The sequence below is a fragment of the Scyliorhinus torazame genome, chromosome 1 (assembly GCF_047496885.1).
Source record: "Scyliorhinus torazame isolate Kashiwa2021f chromosome 1, sScyTor2.1, whole genome shotgun sequence".
NCBI classification, from domain to species: Eukaryota; Metazoa; Chordata; class Chondrichthyes; order Carcharhiniformes; family Scyliorhinidae; genus Scyliorhinus; species Scyliorhinus torazame.
Window position 1 is genome coordinate 34,435,196 of NC_092707.1, and position 17,463 is coordinate 34,452,658.

Below are 17,463 nucleotides of genomic sequence, written 5' to 3' on the forward strand. Positions count from 1 at the left end.
GACTAAATTAGCTAGTCAATCCTGTGTGGGGAAAGGGTTTGCCTGGGAGAAGTCAATGTGCCTCGTCTGTCCTCCCCTTGGTGGGTACCCCCTCCTTTGGGTCAGGTTGTCTCCTTCTGCTGCCCATCTTTTAAAGGGGCATTCCTGTTGCCAGTGATCTGCACGGCCACAATTAAAACATGCATTGTTCCCTCTATATCTGCCCCGTCCTCTTTTCCCAGTAGACCAATGGCCCCTCAGAGGGGGCGGTAGTTGTAAAGCTGTTGGTGCATATGGTGGGCCATAAAGAGGAGCTGAGGGTCCATTTGGGTGGGTTTGATATCCTCCCCCGTGTTGATCCACCCACCCAAGGTCACAATATTGGGGTTCCAGCTGGTAAGCCACCGTTTCTGCTGCTGGTTGGGGTCTCAGATCATCCTTTTTCATTACATACTCAGTCTTAATCTTTGTAACTGAGCCTCCTTCCTGGCCTACACCCTCCTCCCAATAAAATCTGACTGCCCTGGCCATCTGAGAAGGGTCGTTCTCTGTCCAATTCATGTTATTACATTTCACGGCAGTAGCCATGGAAGGTGGTAGGCAATGCATTAATATAGCACAATATTGAGGGAATTCTGACCATTTTGGTATGGCAAGTCGCCTGACTGCCCACGGTAGATTTCATTAAAACGTTCCAGAAATTCCTCTGGCTCTTCAGTCTTTTTAGGTTTGAGGTCTAAGATAGCAGAAATATTTATGGGCTTTTGAAATGTGACATTCAACGCATTCAGAATTTGTGCCCGTCTATCATCGTCCAAAGCATGGGCCTGCTGAAGTGCGGCGTGGCTAGCATAATTCAAGTGATTGAGATGATTGCGATACTCTGCTGGGGTTAAAACCTGCTGGACTAGGGCCCAGAGGTCCCTAGAATCAGCTTGATAAACTGAGATGGTAGTTCTCAGATAAAGCAGCAGGAGATTTCTTCCTGTCTGGGATTGCAGCCAGAATAGCCATCATCTCACTGGGTCTCCATGGGAAATAAACGTCTATCGTGGGCTGGGCGGCCACCGTTACAGCATCAGGGTTTGGTATTTTCCTAATCGGCAACTGTCTCAGAGTCTCACTAGGGGGCGCTCTAGCGGATTCATCTGGCTCTTCAAAGACTTTGATGTCCTTCCCTGCCACTAGGGGGAGCTCCAGCTCCTCAGAACCATTCCCATCCTCTTTCTTTGTTCTCATACTTTTCTGTCCTACCATATCGGTCTGAATGGATCCGGGTGGTATGCGTGATTGTTTCTGGATAGGATCAGGCCCCTCTCTCATTGTCCGAGATCGGGTCCTAGAGCTAACTGGGCTCGTTGAACAGAGCTCCCCTTCTCTAACAGACAGTGAAGATGCTGAAATAGGACCCAAGCTATCAACCAAAGGGGCTGGAGAGGCTGGCATGATTTGAATCTGGGGAGCAGTGACTGGATATAAATTATGATACCCTGGTGGTTCCGGAATTAGTGCAGACAATGCTACTGGTGCAGTCGGGACTCTAGCCGACATGGTCCAATTTTCTAGGTCCTCATCTGCTTCTGTCAATGCAAGGCCAGCCATTGAACTACGTAGCCCTTTTTTTTTTACTCGAGTCCACCCTCTCTTTACTTGCGCGTTTTTTGAATACACACTCCTTTTTCAAGATCTCCAGAGTTTACTGGTTCCCCCCTTCACTAATTGGAATTCCCATTTTAAGGGCATTTTCTTGCCAACTTGATAACATGATCTTATCTCTTTCCTCGTGACAATATTGTCTCCATAATCCAATTAATTCTTTTGCTTTCATACTTTGGCTCTTTTTCCAGATTTTTCTTAATGATGTCCAGGTTTTTAGAGCCCCCTAGTGGCCATTCGTCACCCAATTTGTTCCTTAAGGTTGCTGACATTTTCCTAAAATCTCTCGCTTTATCTGGATAAATATCACATAATATTTGCAGTGGCGTGCCTGGATCATTCGTGTTATCCAAGCAATTCCCCATAATCTCAAACTAGTCCTCAAGACTGTGTTTTTTCGCCACTACAGTCCAAGGATACAATTTTAGCTTAATCAACTATAGTTTCTAAAACACTCACACGTGGAATTAAATCAATTCCAAAACACACACACCTGGAATAAACCATCATCCGATGTCCCATCAATTCCAAAACTACACACATATGGAATTAAACCATCAATTTCGATGTCTCATCAATCCCAAAACTACACACATATGGAATTAAACCATCAATTTCGATGTCCCATCAATTCCAAAACTAACCCAAAACCGAACCATCAATTATGAAATCCTATCAGTTAAATTGTCTAATCCCCAGACTGACCTTTGATTTTGTTGAGACGATCTTTCCGTACCAACCGCGAGTGACCAGACCAATCAGATCATAAGAGGGGAGAATCAGTTTCCAGCTACACATTGTGGGCCCTTTTCCACTTTCCCTGTCCAAAATCAGTCTAATTCTGATTGCGCGGTTGGTCGGTAACCGGCTTGAGAAATCCCGGGTTTCCGGCACCAAATGACAAATGTTGAATTCTTTACCCGTCAGTCTGGCCTCAATAAAACTCGAGATGGATTTGTAGGCATAGTATTATTTATTTTTAACCAACTTGCAAGTCTGACTCGCTTCTCAGGGACACAGAACACAGAACCAGTCTCCTGGACCCCTTGGAAACGAATGAGGAAGGAGACAAAGGGATCTCTGCAAAGACATTCAAATGGCATCACATACACGATTCCCATAGGTCATCCTATACCCCCTCCTGACCTGGCCATACATCCTAATTGGCTCACTTCTCATTCCTTAACCCTGGCCTCTTGTTACCCAGCATCCTTTACTCCTCCTCTACCAGACACCCCTCCCCCTTCCTTGCCATGTTTTCTGAAATCCTTTGTCTGTGAACTCACTAGAATTAGACCGGCCTACATCTACATTACTGTAACTAATATATTTAATTTATTTTATATCACATTTGTCAATATCACTTTTAAACGTGGACGCAAAGATATTGGCAAAAGTAGTGGCAGCTAGGCTAGAGGAGTGCCTCCCAAAGGTGATAGGTGAAGATCAGACTGGGTTTGTGAGAGGGAGGCAGCTTTTTTCGAACATTAGGAGGATATTGAACGTGGTTATGGTACCGGCGGAGGGGAAGGAAACAGGTGGTTGTGGCATTGGAGAAAGCGGTTGACCGGGTAGAATGGTACTTGATGGCAGTTCTAGAGTGGTTTGAAATTGGACCCAGATATGTGGAGTGGGTAAAGCTATTATATAAGGAGCCAAGGGTCAGTGTCTGCACAAACAACATTATCTCAGAATACTTTCCTTTCCACCGTGGGACTAGGCAGGGATGTCCTATGCTCCCCCCCCCCCCTGCTATTTGAACTCGCGATTGAGCCATCGCATTAAGACGTTCGGGGGTATGGAAAAGGATAGTGTGAGGGGGGGGGGTTAGAGCGTAGGGTGTCCTTATATGCCAATGACTTGTTATTATACGTGTCGGAACCGAGTGTGTCAATTGGGGAATCAGAATAAATGCTATTGACAATTTATTCTAGTTTGGGACAATTAAGCAAATTGCAGCATCCTCACTGAGTCAGGATCCCTGCTTTTTCCCAGGGAATACCATTCTGCTATTGGATACATATAATGACCTAGACTTGGGTGAACGGAACATCATTTCAAAGTTTGTAGGTGACAAAATATCTCTGAAATGTAACAATCGTTAAGATAGTTACAGGCGTCAGGACAAAAAACTGGTGAAAAGCAGAGGTGTAGAAGATAAACATTTCTGCAACAAGTTTGGATGTGATTAGTGTTGGGAAGAAGGATGAGGAGAGGCAATATAAATAGCTCAATTTTAAATAGGATGCAGGAACTGGGAGTCTTGGAAGTGTACAAATATTTGAAGGTGGCAGGACAAGTCGAAAAGGCTGTTCAAAATTGCAAAACATTCTAAGCATCACACTTTAGGAAGGTTGACAATACCTATAGAGTATGCAGAAGAGATTTACTAGAATGGTACGAGGGCTGAAAGACTTTGATGATGTTGAGTGGCTAAAGTGGGGTCCTTCCCCCGAGAGCAGAGCCTATGACAGAGATTTGATACCAGTGTTCAAAATATTTAAACATTTTGGTAAAGTAAATGAGAAGGATGGTGGGAGCAGATTAAAGAGTAACCTTTTAGAGGGAATTAGATGAACACTTCAAGGGCTACTAATTTGATAGCTGTTTCAAAGATCAGGCACATGCCTGATGGACTGAATGGCTTTCTTCTGCACTATATCATTCTAAGATTCCAACTGTAATCAAACTAGTCTTGAAAACACATTTGCGTGGTCCATGAGTTAAGGATATTTGACCTTGACCTTGAATTTGAAGGTCCGCGAAGACATTTTTCAGCCCTTATGTTCCATAGTCAATATTGATATTTCATATTGGACCAGATCCATGTTCACTGACCTTTACATTGTAAACATAATAAGAAAATCAAACAATTCTGCAACAAATTATTCCAACACGTAGATCCGGAACTAAATGATACCTAGAAATGGATCTAATTTATGACAGAAATGCCTAAACAATTTCTCCCAAACCCCAACACCCACAGGCCTGCACCTCTTCCATGGGATTTGATTATGCTTTGTTCCCAAAGCTTGTCATCTGTGTCAATGCCTTTACAGCACATATCCTTATGGCTCTACACGCATGATTTGAGTACTCTTCTGAGCTTCTTTTGCCTATAAGTAGGCCACTGTCAACTCAGTAGCACTTTGTGTAATGTTACTCATTTGCTTCTTCCCAAGATGCTCTTAAACTCGATGTTGATTAACACTCGTAGTCTTCCAATTAAAGCAAATAATTTATTGAGTAACTTAAACAAATAAATTGTGAGTTTGTTCTCTCTCCAATACTTATACTCGATATTAAATAAACAAGATTGAATAAGAATAAACTATGATTAATTACATGTGCACTCTGAGCTATCTTTCTCTACCTCTGGTCACTAGTCACGATACACACAAAGAGGCGGTAACTCGGGTTGAGTCTGTCTTTTATACCCCTTTCTCGTGCTGCCATCGAGTGATCATTTAGCTGTTATGTCTATACATTAACTCCTTGTGTACATACAGGCCACTGCAATGTGTATTCGTACACACGTGTGATATGTCACGTACAATATAGTGATCCTTTGTTAACAATGAATAATAGTGAGAGAGTTACGATTATAAAAATAAACAAGGATCCCATGACCAATCGGATACCCTTCTCAATCTTTTTCTAGTCTCATAAGTTTCTATTTACTTTTGTGTTCACAGTATGTTACCTCCCATTAACCATCAATCACTGATGTGGAAACTTGTCAATTGGTAGCTCCTGAAGATTGACAAAACATGTCATACAAACTTCATGTCCTCGCGCCCCCCCCCCATTCCCAATACGCCATGTCTCCCCCCCCCATTCACAATACTCCATATCTCTCCCCCCATTCACAATACTCCCATGTCTCCTCTCCCCCATTCACAATATTGCATGTCTCCTCCCCCCCATTCACAATACTCCATGTCTCTTCCCCCCCCATTCACAATACTCCATGTCTCTCCCCCATTCACAATACTCCATGTCTCCTCCCCCATTCACAATACTCCATATCTCCCCCCCCCATTCACAATACTCCATGTCTCTCCCCCCATTTACAATACTCCATATCTCTCCTCCCCCATTCACAATACTCCATGTCTCTCCCCCCATTTACAATACTCCATATCTCTCCTCCCCCATTCACAATACTGCATGTCTCTCACCCCCCATTCACAATACTCCATGTCTCTCCCCCCATTCACAATACTCCATGTCTCCTCCCCCATTCACAATACTCCATATCTCCCCCCCCCATTCACAATACTGCATGTCTCTCCCCCCATTTACAATACTCCATATCTCTCCTCCCCCATTCACAATACTCCATATCTCTCCCCCCCCCATTCACAATACTCCATGTCTCTCCCCCCATTTACAATACTCCATATCTCTCCTCCCCCATTCACAATACTCCATATCTCTCCCCCCCATTCACAATACTCCATGTCTCTCCCCCCATTTACAATACTCCATATCTCTCCTCCCCCATTCACAATACTCCATGTCTCCTCCCCCATTCACAATACTCCATGTCTCTCCCCCCATTTACAATACTCCATATCTCTCCTCCCCCATTCACAATACTCCATGTCTCTCCCCCCCCATTCACAATACTCCATGTCTCTCCCCCCCCATTCACAATACTCCATGTCTCCTCCCCCATTCACAATACTCCATATCTCCCCCCCCCCCCCATTCACAATACTCCATGTCTCCTCCCCCATTTACAATACATATCTCTCCGCCCCCATTCACAATACAGCATGTCTCTCACCCCCCATTCTCAAAACTGCATGTCTCCCTACCCATTCACAATACTCCATGTCTCGCCCCTCATTCACAATACCGCATGTCTCCCCCACCCCCCATTCATAATACAGCATGTCTCTCACTCCCCATTCACAAAACTGCACGTCTCTTCCCCCCCAATCACCATAGGCTGGATTCTCCGCAGCCCCGCGTCAAAATGACATTTGGCGCAGAATCCACTTTGCGCTCGAATTGGGCCTGGTTGGGGGGGCCATTGCCAGAGGCCCTCCCAGCAATGCTCTGGTCCCGACCAGCCGAATTCCCAACGGCGTGGTTCTAACCACGTCTGCGGTCGGGACTCAGTCCGAGGTCGCCCTGGTGGGAGATCAAGTACCAGGGGGAGTGGGGGGCCTTATGGGTGGCCGGGGCGGGTTAGATGGAGCGGCGCGGGGCAGATCGTTGGTACCTTCTTTGTTGGTCCAGGTCCACCAGCTGAGTCTGCCATCACGTTCAGTGCGGCCTCTGGAGGCCGCCGCCATGTGCTTGCAAGGTCTCGGAAATGCGGGGGCCCGTATCAGCAGCTAAAGCTGCGAGAAGCTTTGCCAGCCCCCTGCAGGTAGGTGAATAGGTCTTAATTTTTTTAAGGAAAGTCTGGCGTGGAACACCAGCGTTTAATGCCTGCGTGGGGACATAGCCCTATTTTTGGAGAATCCAGCGCATATTCACAATACTCCATGTCTCATACAAACATAGAATTTACAATGCAGAAGGAGACCATTCGGCCCATCAGGTCTGCATCGGTCCTTGGAAAGAGCACTCTACAGCTCACACCTCCACCCTATCGCCGTAACCCGATCTATCGTTTTTGGACACTAATGAGTAATGTAGCATGGCCAATCCACCCAAACCTGCACATCTTTGGATAGTGGGAGGAAGCCAGAGCACCCGGAGGAAACCCACGCAGACACGGGGAGAATGTGCAAACTCCAGTCACCCAAGGCCGGAATTGAACCTGGGACCCTGGAGCTGTGAGGTAGCAGTGCTAACCACTATGCCATCTCCCCATTTACAATACTCCATGCCACCCCATTCAGAATACATCCTTCCGTTTACAATACTGCATACTCCCCATTCACAATACTGCTGTCTCCCCACTATTCACAGTACTGCACGTCTCTCCCCAATTCACAAAACTGCATGTCTCCCCCCATTTACAATACTCCATGTCTTCCCCCCATTTACAATACTACATGTCCTTCCCCCATTTACAATACTGCACGTCTCCCCCCATTCACAAAACTTCATGCACGCACCCCCATTCACAATACTGCCTGTCTTCCCACCACATTCACAATACCGCATGCCCCCCCACTCACAATACTCCATGTCTCCCCCATTCACAATACTACATATATCCCCCCCCCCCCATTCACAATACTTCATGCGCGCACCCCCATTCACAATACTGCATGTCTCCCTCTGCCTCACAATACCTATATGAAAAAATACCAGCAGGTTAAAAACCTGAACTGAATTGTTCTTTAACGAATTATACTTCACCAATTGCTCAATTCGAGAAAATTTTCAACCAATCTTTCTTTGTATCACACAAGTTTACTTCTCTGTACTTTTCAATTATGTTTTTAGACTTTTTCAATAATTAAATTGTTAGTCTCTTTCTCGTTATCAAGTATCTCCCAAATTTAATAAATTTACAAAAATATCAACTAAAACTTGACTAATTTTAATCTTCAACTTCTTTAAAATTTTTGCATGAGAGTAACCTGGACCAGATACTTTAGCACTGTTCATCCTGTTTGTAAGCATTTATATCCATTATTTGCAGCAGCAGCAGTGTGTACCATCTACAAGATGCACTGCAGCAACTCACCAAAGCTACTTTGACAACCTTTCAAACCTGCGACCTCCGCTAACTAGGACAAGGGCAGCAGAAACATGGGGACACCTCCACTTGAAAGTTCCCTTCCAAGTCACACACCGCTGTTCTTTCAACTGTTGCTGGGTTAAAATCCAGAAACTCCCTTCCTAAAAGCACTGTGGGTGTTCCTGCACCACACGGACAGCTCACCATCACTGTCACAAGGCAAATTAGGGGCGGGCAATAAATGCTGGCCTAGCCAATGACATCCGCATCCCATGAACAAATAATAAACAGAATTTGTACTGTGTAGTAAGTCGTTAAAACATAATCACCAGAATAAGTCAGTTAAATAGGATCACTAGAGTGAATCTTGCACAGTTAACATGATCACTAGGGCTAGATACACACAGAAATAAACTAAGGTCAAGCATGAGTCAAATTTCTGTGCACAAATGGGCGGCACGGTGGAGCAGTGGTTAGCACTATTGCCCACGGCACTGAGGATCCAGGTTCGATCCTGGTCCCAGGTCACTGGCTGTGTGGAGTTTGCACATTTTCTCATGTCTATGTGGTTTTCACCCCCACAAATTAATTGGAAAAAAAATAATTGGGTATTCTAAATTTCTAAAAAGAAAATTCTGTGCACAATACTTAGGCAGGATCTCAACAATGAATTCCTGTGTCATACAAAGTATGGTCAGTGGCAGTACTATTGCAAGTGCTATAGAGCTAGAATACAGACGGTACAGTTGTAAAGAGTCACACTACACAGATAACAGACAGTTTAGTTATGCACTGAATTTTATTGCTTTAGCATCTCGATTTAAATATACAAATATATAAAGCTGCTGAATTTACAGGTGTCCAATTCTGCTGCTCAACATAAAAAAAGGTTTTCAGAACACATCACAGACTTACAAAAATCAGTTTGAATGGTCTGGATTCATCAAATAGGGGGCTGCTTATAAGCGATAATAAGTGCATCAACTAAAACAGTCAAATGTGTGTGTATCCAAGAAAAAGAATTGGGAAAGAGGCTGCAATTAAGGCCTGACTCCACCTATGAATACTTACTGGCTTCTATTTCAATTGAGAATTTTACATTAAGCTGCGCTATTAAACTGGTTGATTGTCATAGTCGGGGTTTGGGAGGCAAGATATTGCTTCCTGGTTTTATTACAATAACTATGAGCTTAATGGCCCAAGCAAGAAAAACATCCCCTCCAGTAATGACACTGCCAATTCAATCAGGAGGATGACTCCAGTAAAAATAACCCTCCGATTCCAGCCACCAAAATCTTCTTTGTTTTAGTACCCAGTTTGTTTCTTCATAAGGATCTGGTCTTTTTTCCATTATCATTTGTTGTGCCTTGCTACTGAATTAAATTCTGTTCCATATTGACATAATCATAATTTTTCAGTCAATCTAGGTTTCTTTTTCCGGTGGTGTGCAAATGGGCGTGTTTGATTGGCAGTGTTGTATCTTAAATTACGGTCTCCAGTTCAATTCCAACCTGCGCTAAGTTAACTGGGGGGGGGGGGGGTTATTCTACAAGTCAACTTTGATGGGATGAATTGATCATGAGTTAGCGATTGTTTTTTTAAATACATTTAGAGTACTCAATTATTTTCCCATCCAAATTTAAGGGACAATTTAGCATAGCCAATTCACCTACCCTGCACATCTTTTTGGGTTGTGGGGGTGAGATCCATGCCAACACGGGAAGAATGTGCAAACCACTGCGTCACCGTGCTACCCTTATGAGTTAGCTATTGTTGATGTGACACTAATGTGTAAACGTGCGGCTGTCCTGTTATTTTTTTTTTTAAAAGAATTTTATTTTCTTTAAATGATGGCATGCTGTGCCAAGCCTGTCCATGCAGCTGGCTGGACCCTTAAAGTCCCAGTAGCCACCTGTATAAGTAACCAGAGTGTAGCCAAACAACAAATGGATCTATGGATCAAGGCGAACCGGAGGCTGTAAGTGATCACATACGATTCCCCAGACTCGCACAGTAAGTCCTGAACTGTTAAGTTTCAAACTCAGACATGTTGCGAGATTGGCACTTGTCCATTGATCCCGTGGATAGCGAGCATTGTGGCCACCTGAAAAAAAGAATAAGGAAAGAAACACAAAACTCACAGAAAGGAAAAAAGCAACAATCAATAATCAATGAAGCCCAGAGTATCAAATTTAACAGAACTATTTAGCTCGGTCTAGATCACTGGCAAAATCAATGATGGTAGTAGCAATGCAGCAATAAATCAATGCCTTTTCTTGAACTGTAAGTTGTGTTGAATTTCGCTGTTGACTGTTAACACAATTACACACCGCATTTGTGCTAAGTTACTAGGTTTTAGTAAAGGCAACAATTGGGCCTCAGCACCCCTGGGCCAAGGGAGGTGGGGAAACTTTAACCTAAGTCATAGAATGATACAGCACGTAAGGAGGCTGTATCTGTGCCAGCTCTTTGAAAGCGAATAGTGCATTAACTCCTCCTGGAAAGTGCATATGCTGAGGTCAGATGAAGATAGGACCAGTTGTGGTTGTGACAGCATCAAACAGTGAGAATAGGCTGCTGATACTCAGACTTGTTTAGAATGGTGGACAAAGGCACAAAGCTGCACTTAGGAACTGTACACAAGTACAAGTCAGAGCCTTTGGTGGTGGAACAGAAAGGTGGGAAAATGCAGGAAGAAAACCCATCAGGCTTTATTTTCCACTTGCAATGAAAACAGTCACAATGCGTAGATTAGCATTTGCAAGGGAAACACAGGTTAGTGTTTCCAGTGAACTCTTTTAAATGTTGCTCCCCTCCTTCGAAAATGTATTTCTTGTACAAAACTAAAAACTACCATGTCATGGTCAAAAAAATGTCAGTCGTGATAGGATAAGACAACAGGTAAATACCTAGGAATTAAAGAATTGTGAAAGGGGTTAGAACATTTAAAAAATAAGTTTAGAGTGCCCAATTCATTTTATCCAATTAAGGGGCAATTTAACATGGCCAATCTACCTACCCTGCACATCTTTGGGTTGTGGGGGTGAAACTCACGCAAACACGAGGAGAATGTGCAAACTCCACACAGACAGTGACCCAGAGCCGGGATCGAACCTGGGACCTCGGTGCAGTGCTGCCCCAGAAATTTTAAAGTTATTTACCCATCTGTCTTGGGGACTGTGGTGAAAGTTGAATTTTCTCTATTAATCCAATATTTTAAATATATGGAAACAAGACTGGAGCTTCTGGTATTAAATAGTTCCTTAACATCCCATCTAAAATAAAACATGATAGAAATTTAACATACCAGTAAATATTGGTCAAGGCACAGTGTAGCACACGGGGAATTACATTTTGCCTTCATTCCAGAAGCAATGGTAAAGATGTAACTCGCCAAACCCACAATTATACACTCAATTGAACTATACAATTTAGTTATAATACTAATTTAAAAACAAGTCCATATTTCTACACATTCCTCCATTTCAGTAACATTGAGCTTGTGCACGTTGTAAATGAAAGATGACCAGTAAAGTTGTTTTATGTGTGACTCAAAAAATTTCATTGAAATGCAAAGTCAAGTTGCAGATAGCTTTAAATAGAATAGTACACGCCCACAACAATTCAAGTATTATGCCCGTGTCCAGAAAAATGAAACTGGCAGATTTAGGGAGTGTTTCTCAATCCTTCTAAACTGTATCATTTGAGTTGGCAGTGGTCAGTTGGGCCGACTTATTAACTTGAAAACTGCACTAGGGGTGCAGTGGTTATCACTGCTGCCTCACGGCGCCGAGGACCCGGGTTCGATCCCGGCCCCGGATCACTGTCCACGTGGGAGTTTGCACATTCTCTCAGTGTCTGTGTGGGTCTCACTCCCACAGCCCAAAGATGTGTAGGGTAGGTGGATTGGCCACGCTAAATTGTCCCTTAATTGGAAAAAGAGAATTGGGTACTCTAAATTTATTTTTTAAAACTTGAAAACTGCACTGGATATATGCATATGGAAGAGCAGGAGCACTCCTGCAACTTCCCCAAGACCTAGAGCTTCTCAATCTAGCTCAGGTGTGAACAGTGCAAGGTTCCATACACCACATTGGCAAAATTCTGAGCAGCCAGCCTAAAAAAGCACTGGTTAAAGGTCTGTTAACAAAGTTGCTCAACTGCTTCCTCAAAAGGCAAACAGGAAAATAAATGTACGGGGAAGGGATTCCTACACCTATCGCCACTTTATGATAGGTAAATCTTAACCATTTAACTATCATAAAGTGGCTATAGGTGTAGGTTTTAATTTGGAGAAGCTATCGAATGCTTATACACAAGTATATTAGTTCAAGAGAAAGTTTAGAATATATGCAGGATTCAATCACCACTGTACCAATCAGCTGTGCAGTTAAGGATATTAGAACCAGAACATTTTTATATTCTTGACTGGCTTCCAGTGAGTTACTTCTGTAATCGTTGATAATTCAGTTGGGATTTGGAGCTCATTTAAAAAACAAACAGTTTATATAGGATTCTGCTCATATGGCGCCTCTGCAGGCATTTGCCTCAAAAAATGGACAAACACGGGTAAAAGTCAAACCACACAGAATCAGTGTATTTCAGCCAAATTGTAAATCCAAACACATGATTCCCCAGAAAATCAGCTCCTAATCTTTGTTGAGCCAGAAGAAGCAGGCACTTATTCTCAAGGGAAGGTTCGGAGCAAAGGGTAAATTCCCTGGATTCGAGTTGATCAAAAAGTAAAACTGAGTGCAGGTGGACCAGGGAGAGCTAAAACAGGGAAGAGAGAAAATACAAACTCGGGTTGAAAACAATGATGAGCCAACTTGAATATTTTACCTGTAAAAAAAAAAAAAAATGAATGTTCACAAAGTTACAAGCAATTTTGTTTTCATAGATCCAATTCATAATTTTAAAATGAAATTCCAGATGATTTGAAATTTTGTATTTTAGATTTTAAAAGCAGTTAACAGACCTTATAATACAAACACTTCCTAGGCCAGGGAAAAAGTTAACATGAGTGAGAAAATGACCTGAAGTACTTCAAACTCCTTAGCAACATTTATGGTCACAAACATTCCGTCTCTCCCAGTTGTTCCAATAATATAAACAAAAACTATAGCCAATAGTGACCCCCCGCTTGTGCAATCAAGCTCAACAGAACAAACAGCTTGTCTCATGCATTATACAGTGGCTCAAGTTTCACATCATATAAGCAATTAAGCGGCATGTCACTTCCATCATAACCAGTTAACGTTGTATCATAAAATCCAATATTACTTCCAATACCATGCAAAAATACGTGGTGCTGTGAGGAACTATATAATTTATTAATGCAATGGTTGACAAGTTTTACTTCTTTGACCCAATACCTGGATTTAAAGAAAACTAAAACCCAGTTGCTTATTGTATTCATACAACTTTATCAGCACTGTACTTTTTAAAAATAAATTTAGAGTACCCAATTATTTTATTTTTTTTCCAATCAAGGGGCAATTTAGTGTGGTCAATCCACCTAACCTGCACATCTTTTTTTGTGTTGTGGGGGTGAAACCCACGCAGACATAGGGAGAATGTGCAAACTCCACAGGGACAGTGACCCAGGGCCGGGATTCGAACCAAAGCCCACAGTGCCACAGTCCCAGTGCTAACTACTGATGACACCCCTATCAGCACTATACTTAATTTGTATTTGTTTGGTCAAGCTGATTTAAAAGTTCACATTTCTGCCACCTATGTACACTGTATGTACGTTTCAAACATGTCCAGGTCATATATAACACATGTCGATTGGGCAGTAAAGCTTCCCAGAGATTTTCAACGATTGTTCTTAGCCCCAACTTAATATGTGAATCCACAATAAAGCAGACATTTCCATTTCATGCCACTTCGGCCTGAGAGACATTCCATAAATTCTGTGCAGTGACTCCATACTAAGCATGAATTTAGTTGACACGAAATCCAAACTCTTCTTGTAAAGGACCCTCGCAAAGTGAAAAAGTGAGTGTAGTCTGCACTGAATTTACACTCGGGTCTTAAAGGGGAAACAACTGTGTGCCAACCTAGTATGCTCGTCAGTATGGGAGGCAGCTATTTAGCTCATGTCTAAGAATTAGGTGGAGTCCATTAGGCCTCTCAAACATTGCCAGATCTTTGAACGAGCTAGCCAATTTGTTCCATTCCCTTGCTTTCCCTAAAGCCCTGCAGCATTTTCCAGTTCAAGTATTCCTCCAGTTCCCTTTTGACAGTTATCATTGAATCTGCTTCCACCACCCTTTCAGAGAGCACATTCCAGATCATCAAAATTACCTGTGTAAATGTTACTCCGCACGTTCCTCCTGAATGTTACCTCTGATTCTTTTCACCATTACCTTAACTGGTGCCCTCTGGTTTTGACCATTTTGCCCCTGGAAAGCTTTTCCTCAATTACTCTATCAAAACCCTTCATGATTCTTAACACCTCGATCAAATTACCCCTTTTGTCCTTCCCTGTTAAGAAGAACTCCACTTTCTCTAATCTCTATGTTGCCATAAAATGCCCATGCTTTAAAAAAAAAAGTTTTTATATAAATACAAAGTTTACGTAATGCTGACACACCTGGCCCTCGTTGATCTACAAATCTTCTGGAACACACCAAATCCTCCCCCAACTCCCTTCTCTTCCTAGTTCCCCTTTCTAAAAGTGCCAGCTGATGCTCGGAAATGATCTATGCGGACCAGAAGCACTTCAGCAACTTGACAATAGGGTATGCTCCATGCAAGCCCAGATCGGTGATTATTGGCAGGCATTTATTATTTAGAGCCATCAAAGCATGTTCACCGTCAGTCTCACTCAACATTACATACATTTTCTGTGTAGGACCAGCAGCTTCAGATGAAGAATAGGCTAACATTTTCTCCTTCCTAGCTTGAAATACTACGGGTAACTTCAATGCCACTCAAATGAGATAAACAAATTTAGCACAGATCAATAAGTAAACAGTAGGCCATTTTGGTTTGTATGATTCAGTGACATATTGCTAAACCGTTGGGAAAGCAGGCAATACAGCTTTGAGTACATCTGGTTCTGGATTAAATTGATGGAACTTTTGTTTGACAAATTAATGTTGCTGCAACATTGCAGAGAGCCTTCTACAGAGTGTGTGGCGTCAACAAGATACTCATACTAAGGGATCTGTTGTTTAGTATTTGAGTACACCTCTTGAAACCCAGGCTCTCTTGTCAAAGTATACTCTCTGAAAGACAACTGTTTTAATACATTAGGTTTCCCTTTCCCTCAGTTATGTCTTCAGCAGCTGTGAAGACAAACGGAAAGGATACTCTTCTCCGTTAGATGCTAATACTTTGTTTGACAAAGAGGCAGTAAACACACTGAGAAATGAGGGAGACAACATTTATGTCTCCTGGTTAAGATTAGACTGTCTGGAGACTTTCATCCCCAGCCCGCTCACAGGTGTATGCTGCAATGAGCTTGGAAATGAGACCATCAGTAATGAGATGTGGATAAGCAGCTCATACACTGTTCAAAGAACACCATTTGACAGGAAAGCACCTTATAAGCAAAACAATACCTCTCCCAAATTAACCTGATAAAAACAGGGTCAAAAAGAGAATTGCGAAATATGGGAATGGATTTGAGAAGCCAGATCCACAAATGAAAATATACTCTTTTACAGTTCCTGAAAGAGAGTTTTGCTTATACAACACAAATTTTATACAAATTAAAAAAAAACACATTGAAATGTTGAATAAATTATGATGGAACATGTGGTACTTATCATATACAGTCTGTACACCCATATGTGTTGTATAAGCTGCCGTCAAAATCTCAGCACCTACACAGGTACTATATTTGCTATTGAACACAGTTTAACCTTTCATTTGACTTTTCAGCATCTAGTAGCAATGGTGCTGGGTGCATCATGCACTTGACTACACAAGAGAAACACCCAATGGATTCTAAAAATATTGCCATCATGTCTGAGAGAAGGCCTCTGACTCTGGATTTATGTACATAATTTATTAACCTTTTTTGTTCTAAAAACCTTTTACTCAAACTCTTTTGTTGCAAAGTCCTTCATGCTCTCTGGTAAATGTTTGGCATCAGTTGATGTATCTGATGGGGTCCTAGGAACATATAGTAGTAATGGGGGTATTACGGCATTGCCGAGCAGTTCTCCACTGGTCTCTTTCCCCCTCTGACTCGGTTAAATTTTCAGGCTTTTAACCGTGTCCAGTCTTTTTCTCAGTAGCTCTCCGATCTCCTGAAGGGAACGCTGGTAGCTGCTTTGTACTTTACCTCGCACCGTCTGGGGGAATTTCTGCTCATCCTGAAACCAGCAACAAAAATAATTTTATTTTTAATTCCTGCAGCTATGAAGAATAATCCACTGTTTAGTAACACGAGTGACTCCAAAGCACGCTGGAAACTGCATACATCTATGTAAACACTATAGCACAAATGGAAAACGTCTATTTTACACCTGTGCTCGTGGTGAGGGGTACCACTGTTTGGGAGTGGGAGGCTTTTCGGCACCAAGTGTCAATGTTAGATACTCCTGGTCCATTATAACACCATTATGTGAATAACAGTGATCTTTGCCATCAAACCCCTAACGCACTAGAGATGTATCCGGGGCTGGTTTAGCACAGGGCTAAATCACTGGCTTTGAAAGCAGACTAAGGCAGGCCAGCAGCACGGTTCAATTCCCGTAACAGCGTCCCCGAACAGGCACCGGAATGTGGCGACTAGGGGCTTTTCACAGTAACTTCATTTGAAGCCTACTTGTGACAATAAGCGATTTTCATTTTCATATGTTTCCTTACCAGCTATCCTGTGCCACTCTCAACGAGAAAGCTAATTGAATTCCAGCTGATTCAGTGGCAGCACTTACCTTAATCAAGTGGGTTGTTTAAAGTCCTCATTCCAGGACTTGAGCATATAATCATTTTACAGTAGTACTGAGAAAATGCTGCACTGTTGAAGGAATCATACGTCACATGCAAGGTGCAATTCCTTTGTTGTGCACAAAACAATATTCACTTATCCCTCTGACTTTAAAGGGGAGAACCAACACTGAGGGAAGTAATTTTAATAGCTATAATGCAGTCCAACATTGGCAGCTTTCTTAAAAAAATGAAAAATTTGCAGATGAGCCCACACGTTGCTTCAG

At 42.5% G+C, this 17,463-nt stretch overlaps 1 protein-coding gene across 3 annotated transcripts in view; it reads right to left on the reverse strand.

The window, feature by feature from the left end:
* Positions 1–13,220: 13,220 nt before the first annotated feature.
* naa25 (N-alpha-acetyltransferase 25, NatB auxiliary subunit) overlaps positions 13,221–17,463 on the reverse strand; it is a 125,758-nt gene continuing 121,515 nt past the window's right edge. For all 3 annotated transcript variants that reach the window (XM_072485702.1, XM_072485620.1, XM_072485533.1), the window contains one exon: positions 13,221–16,620. In XM_072485702.1, the coding sequence (XP_072341803.1) occupies positions 16,498–16,620 (123 nt within the window). In that variant the 3' untranslated portion in view covers positions 13,221–16,497. The remainder of the gene's footprint in view (positions 16,621–17,463) is intronic.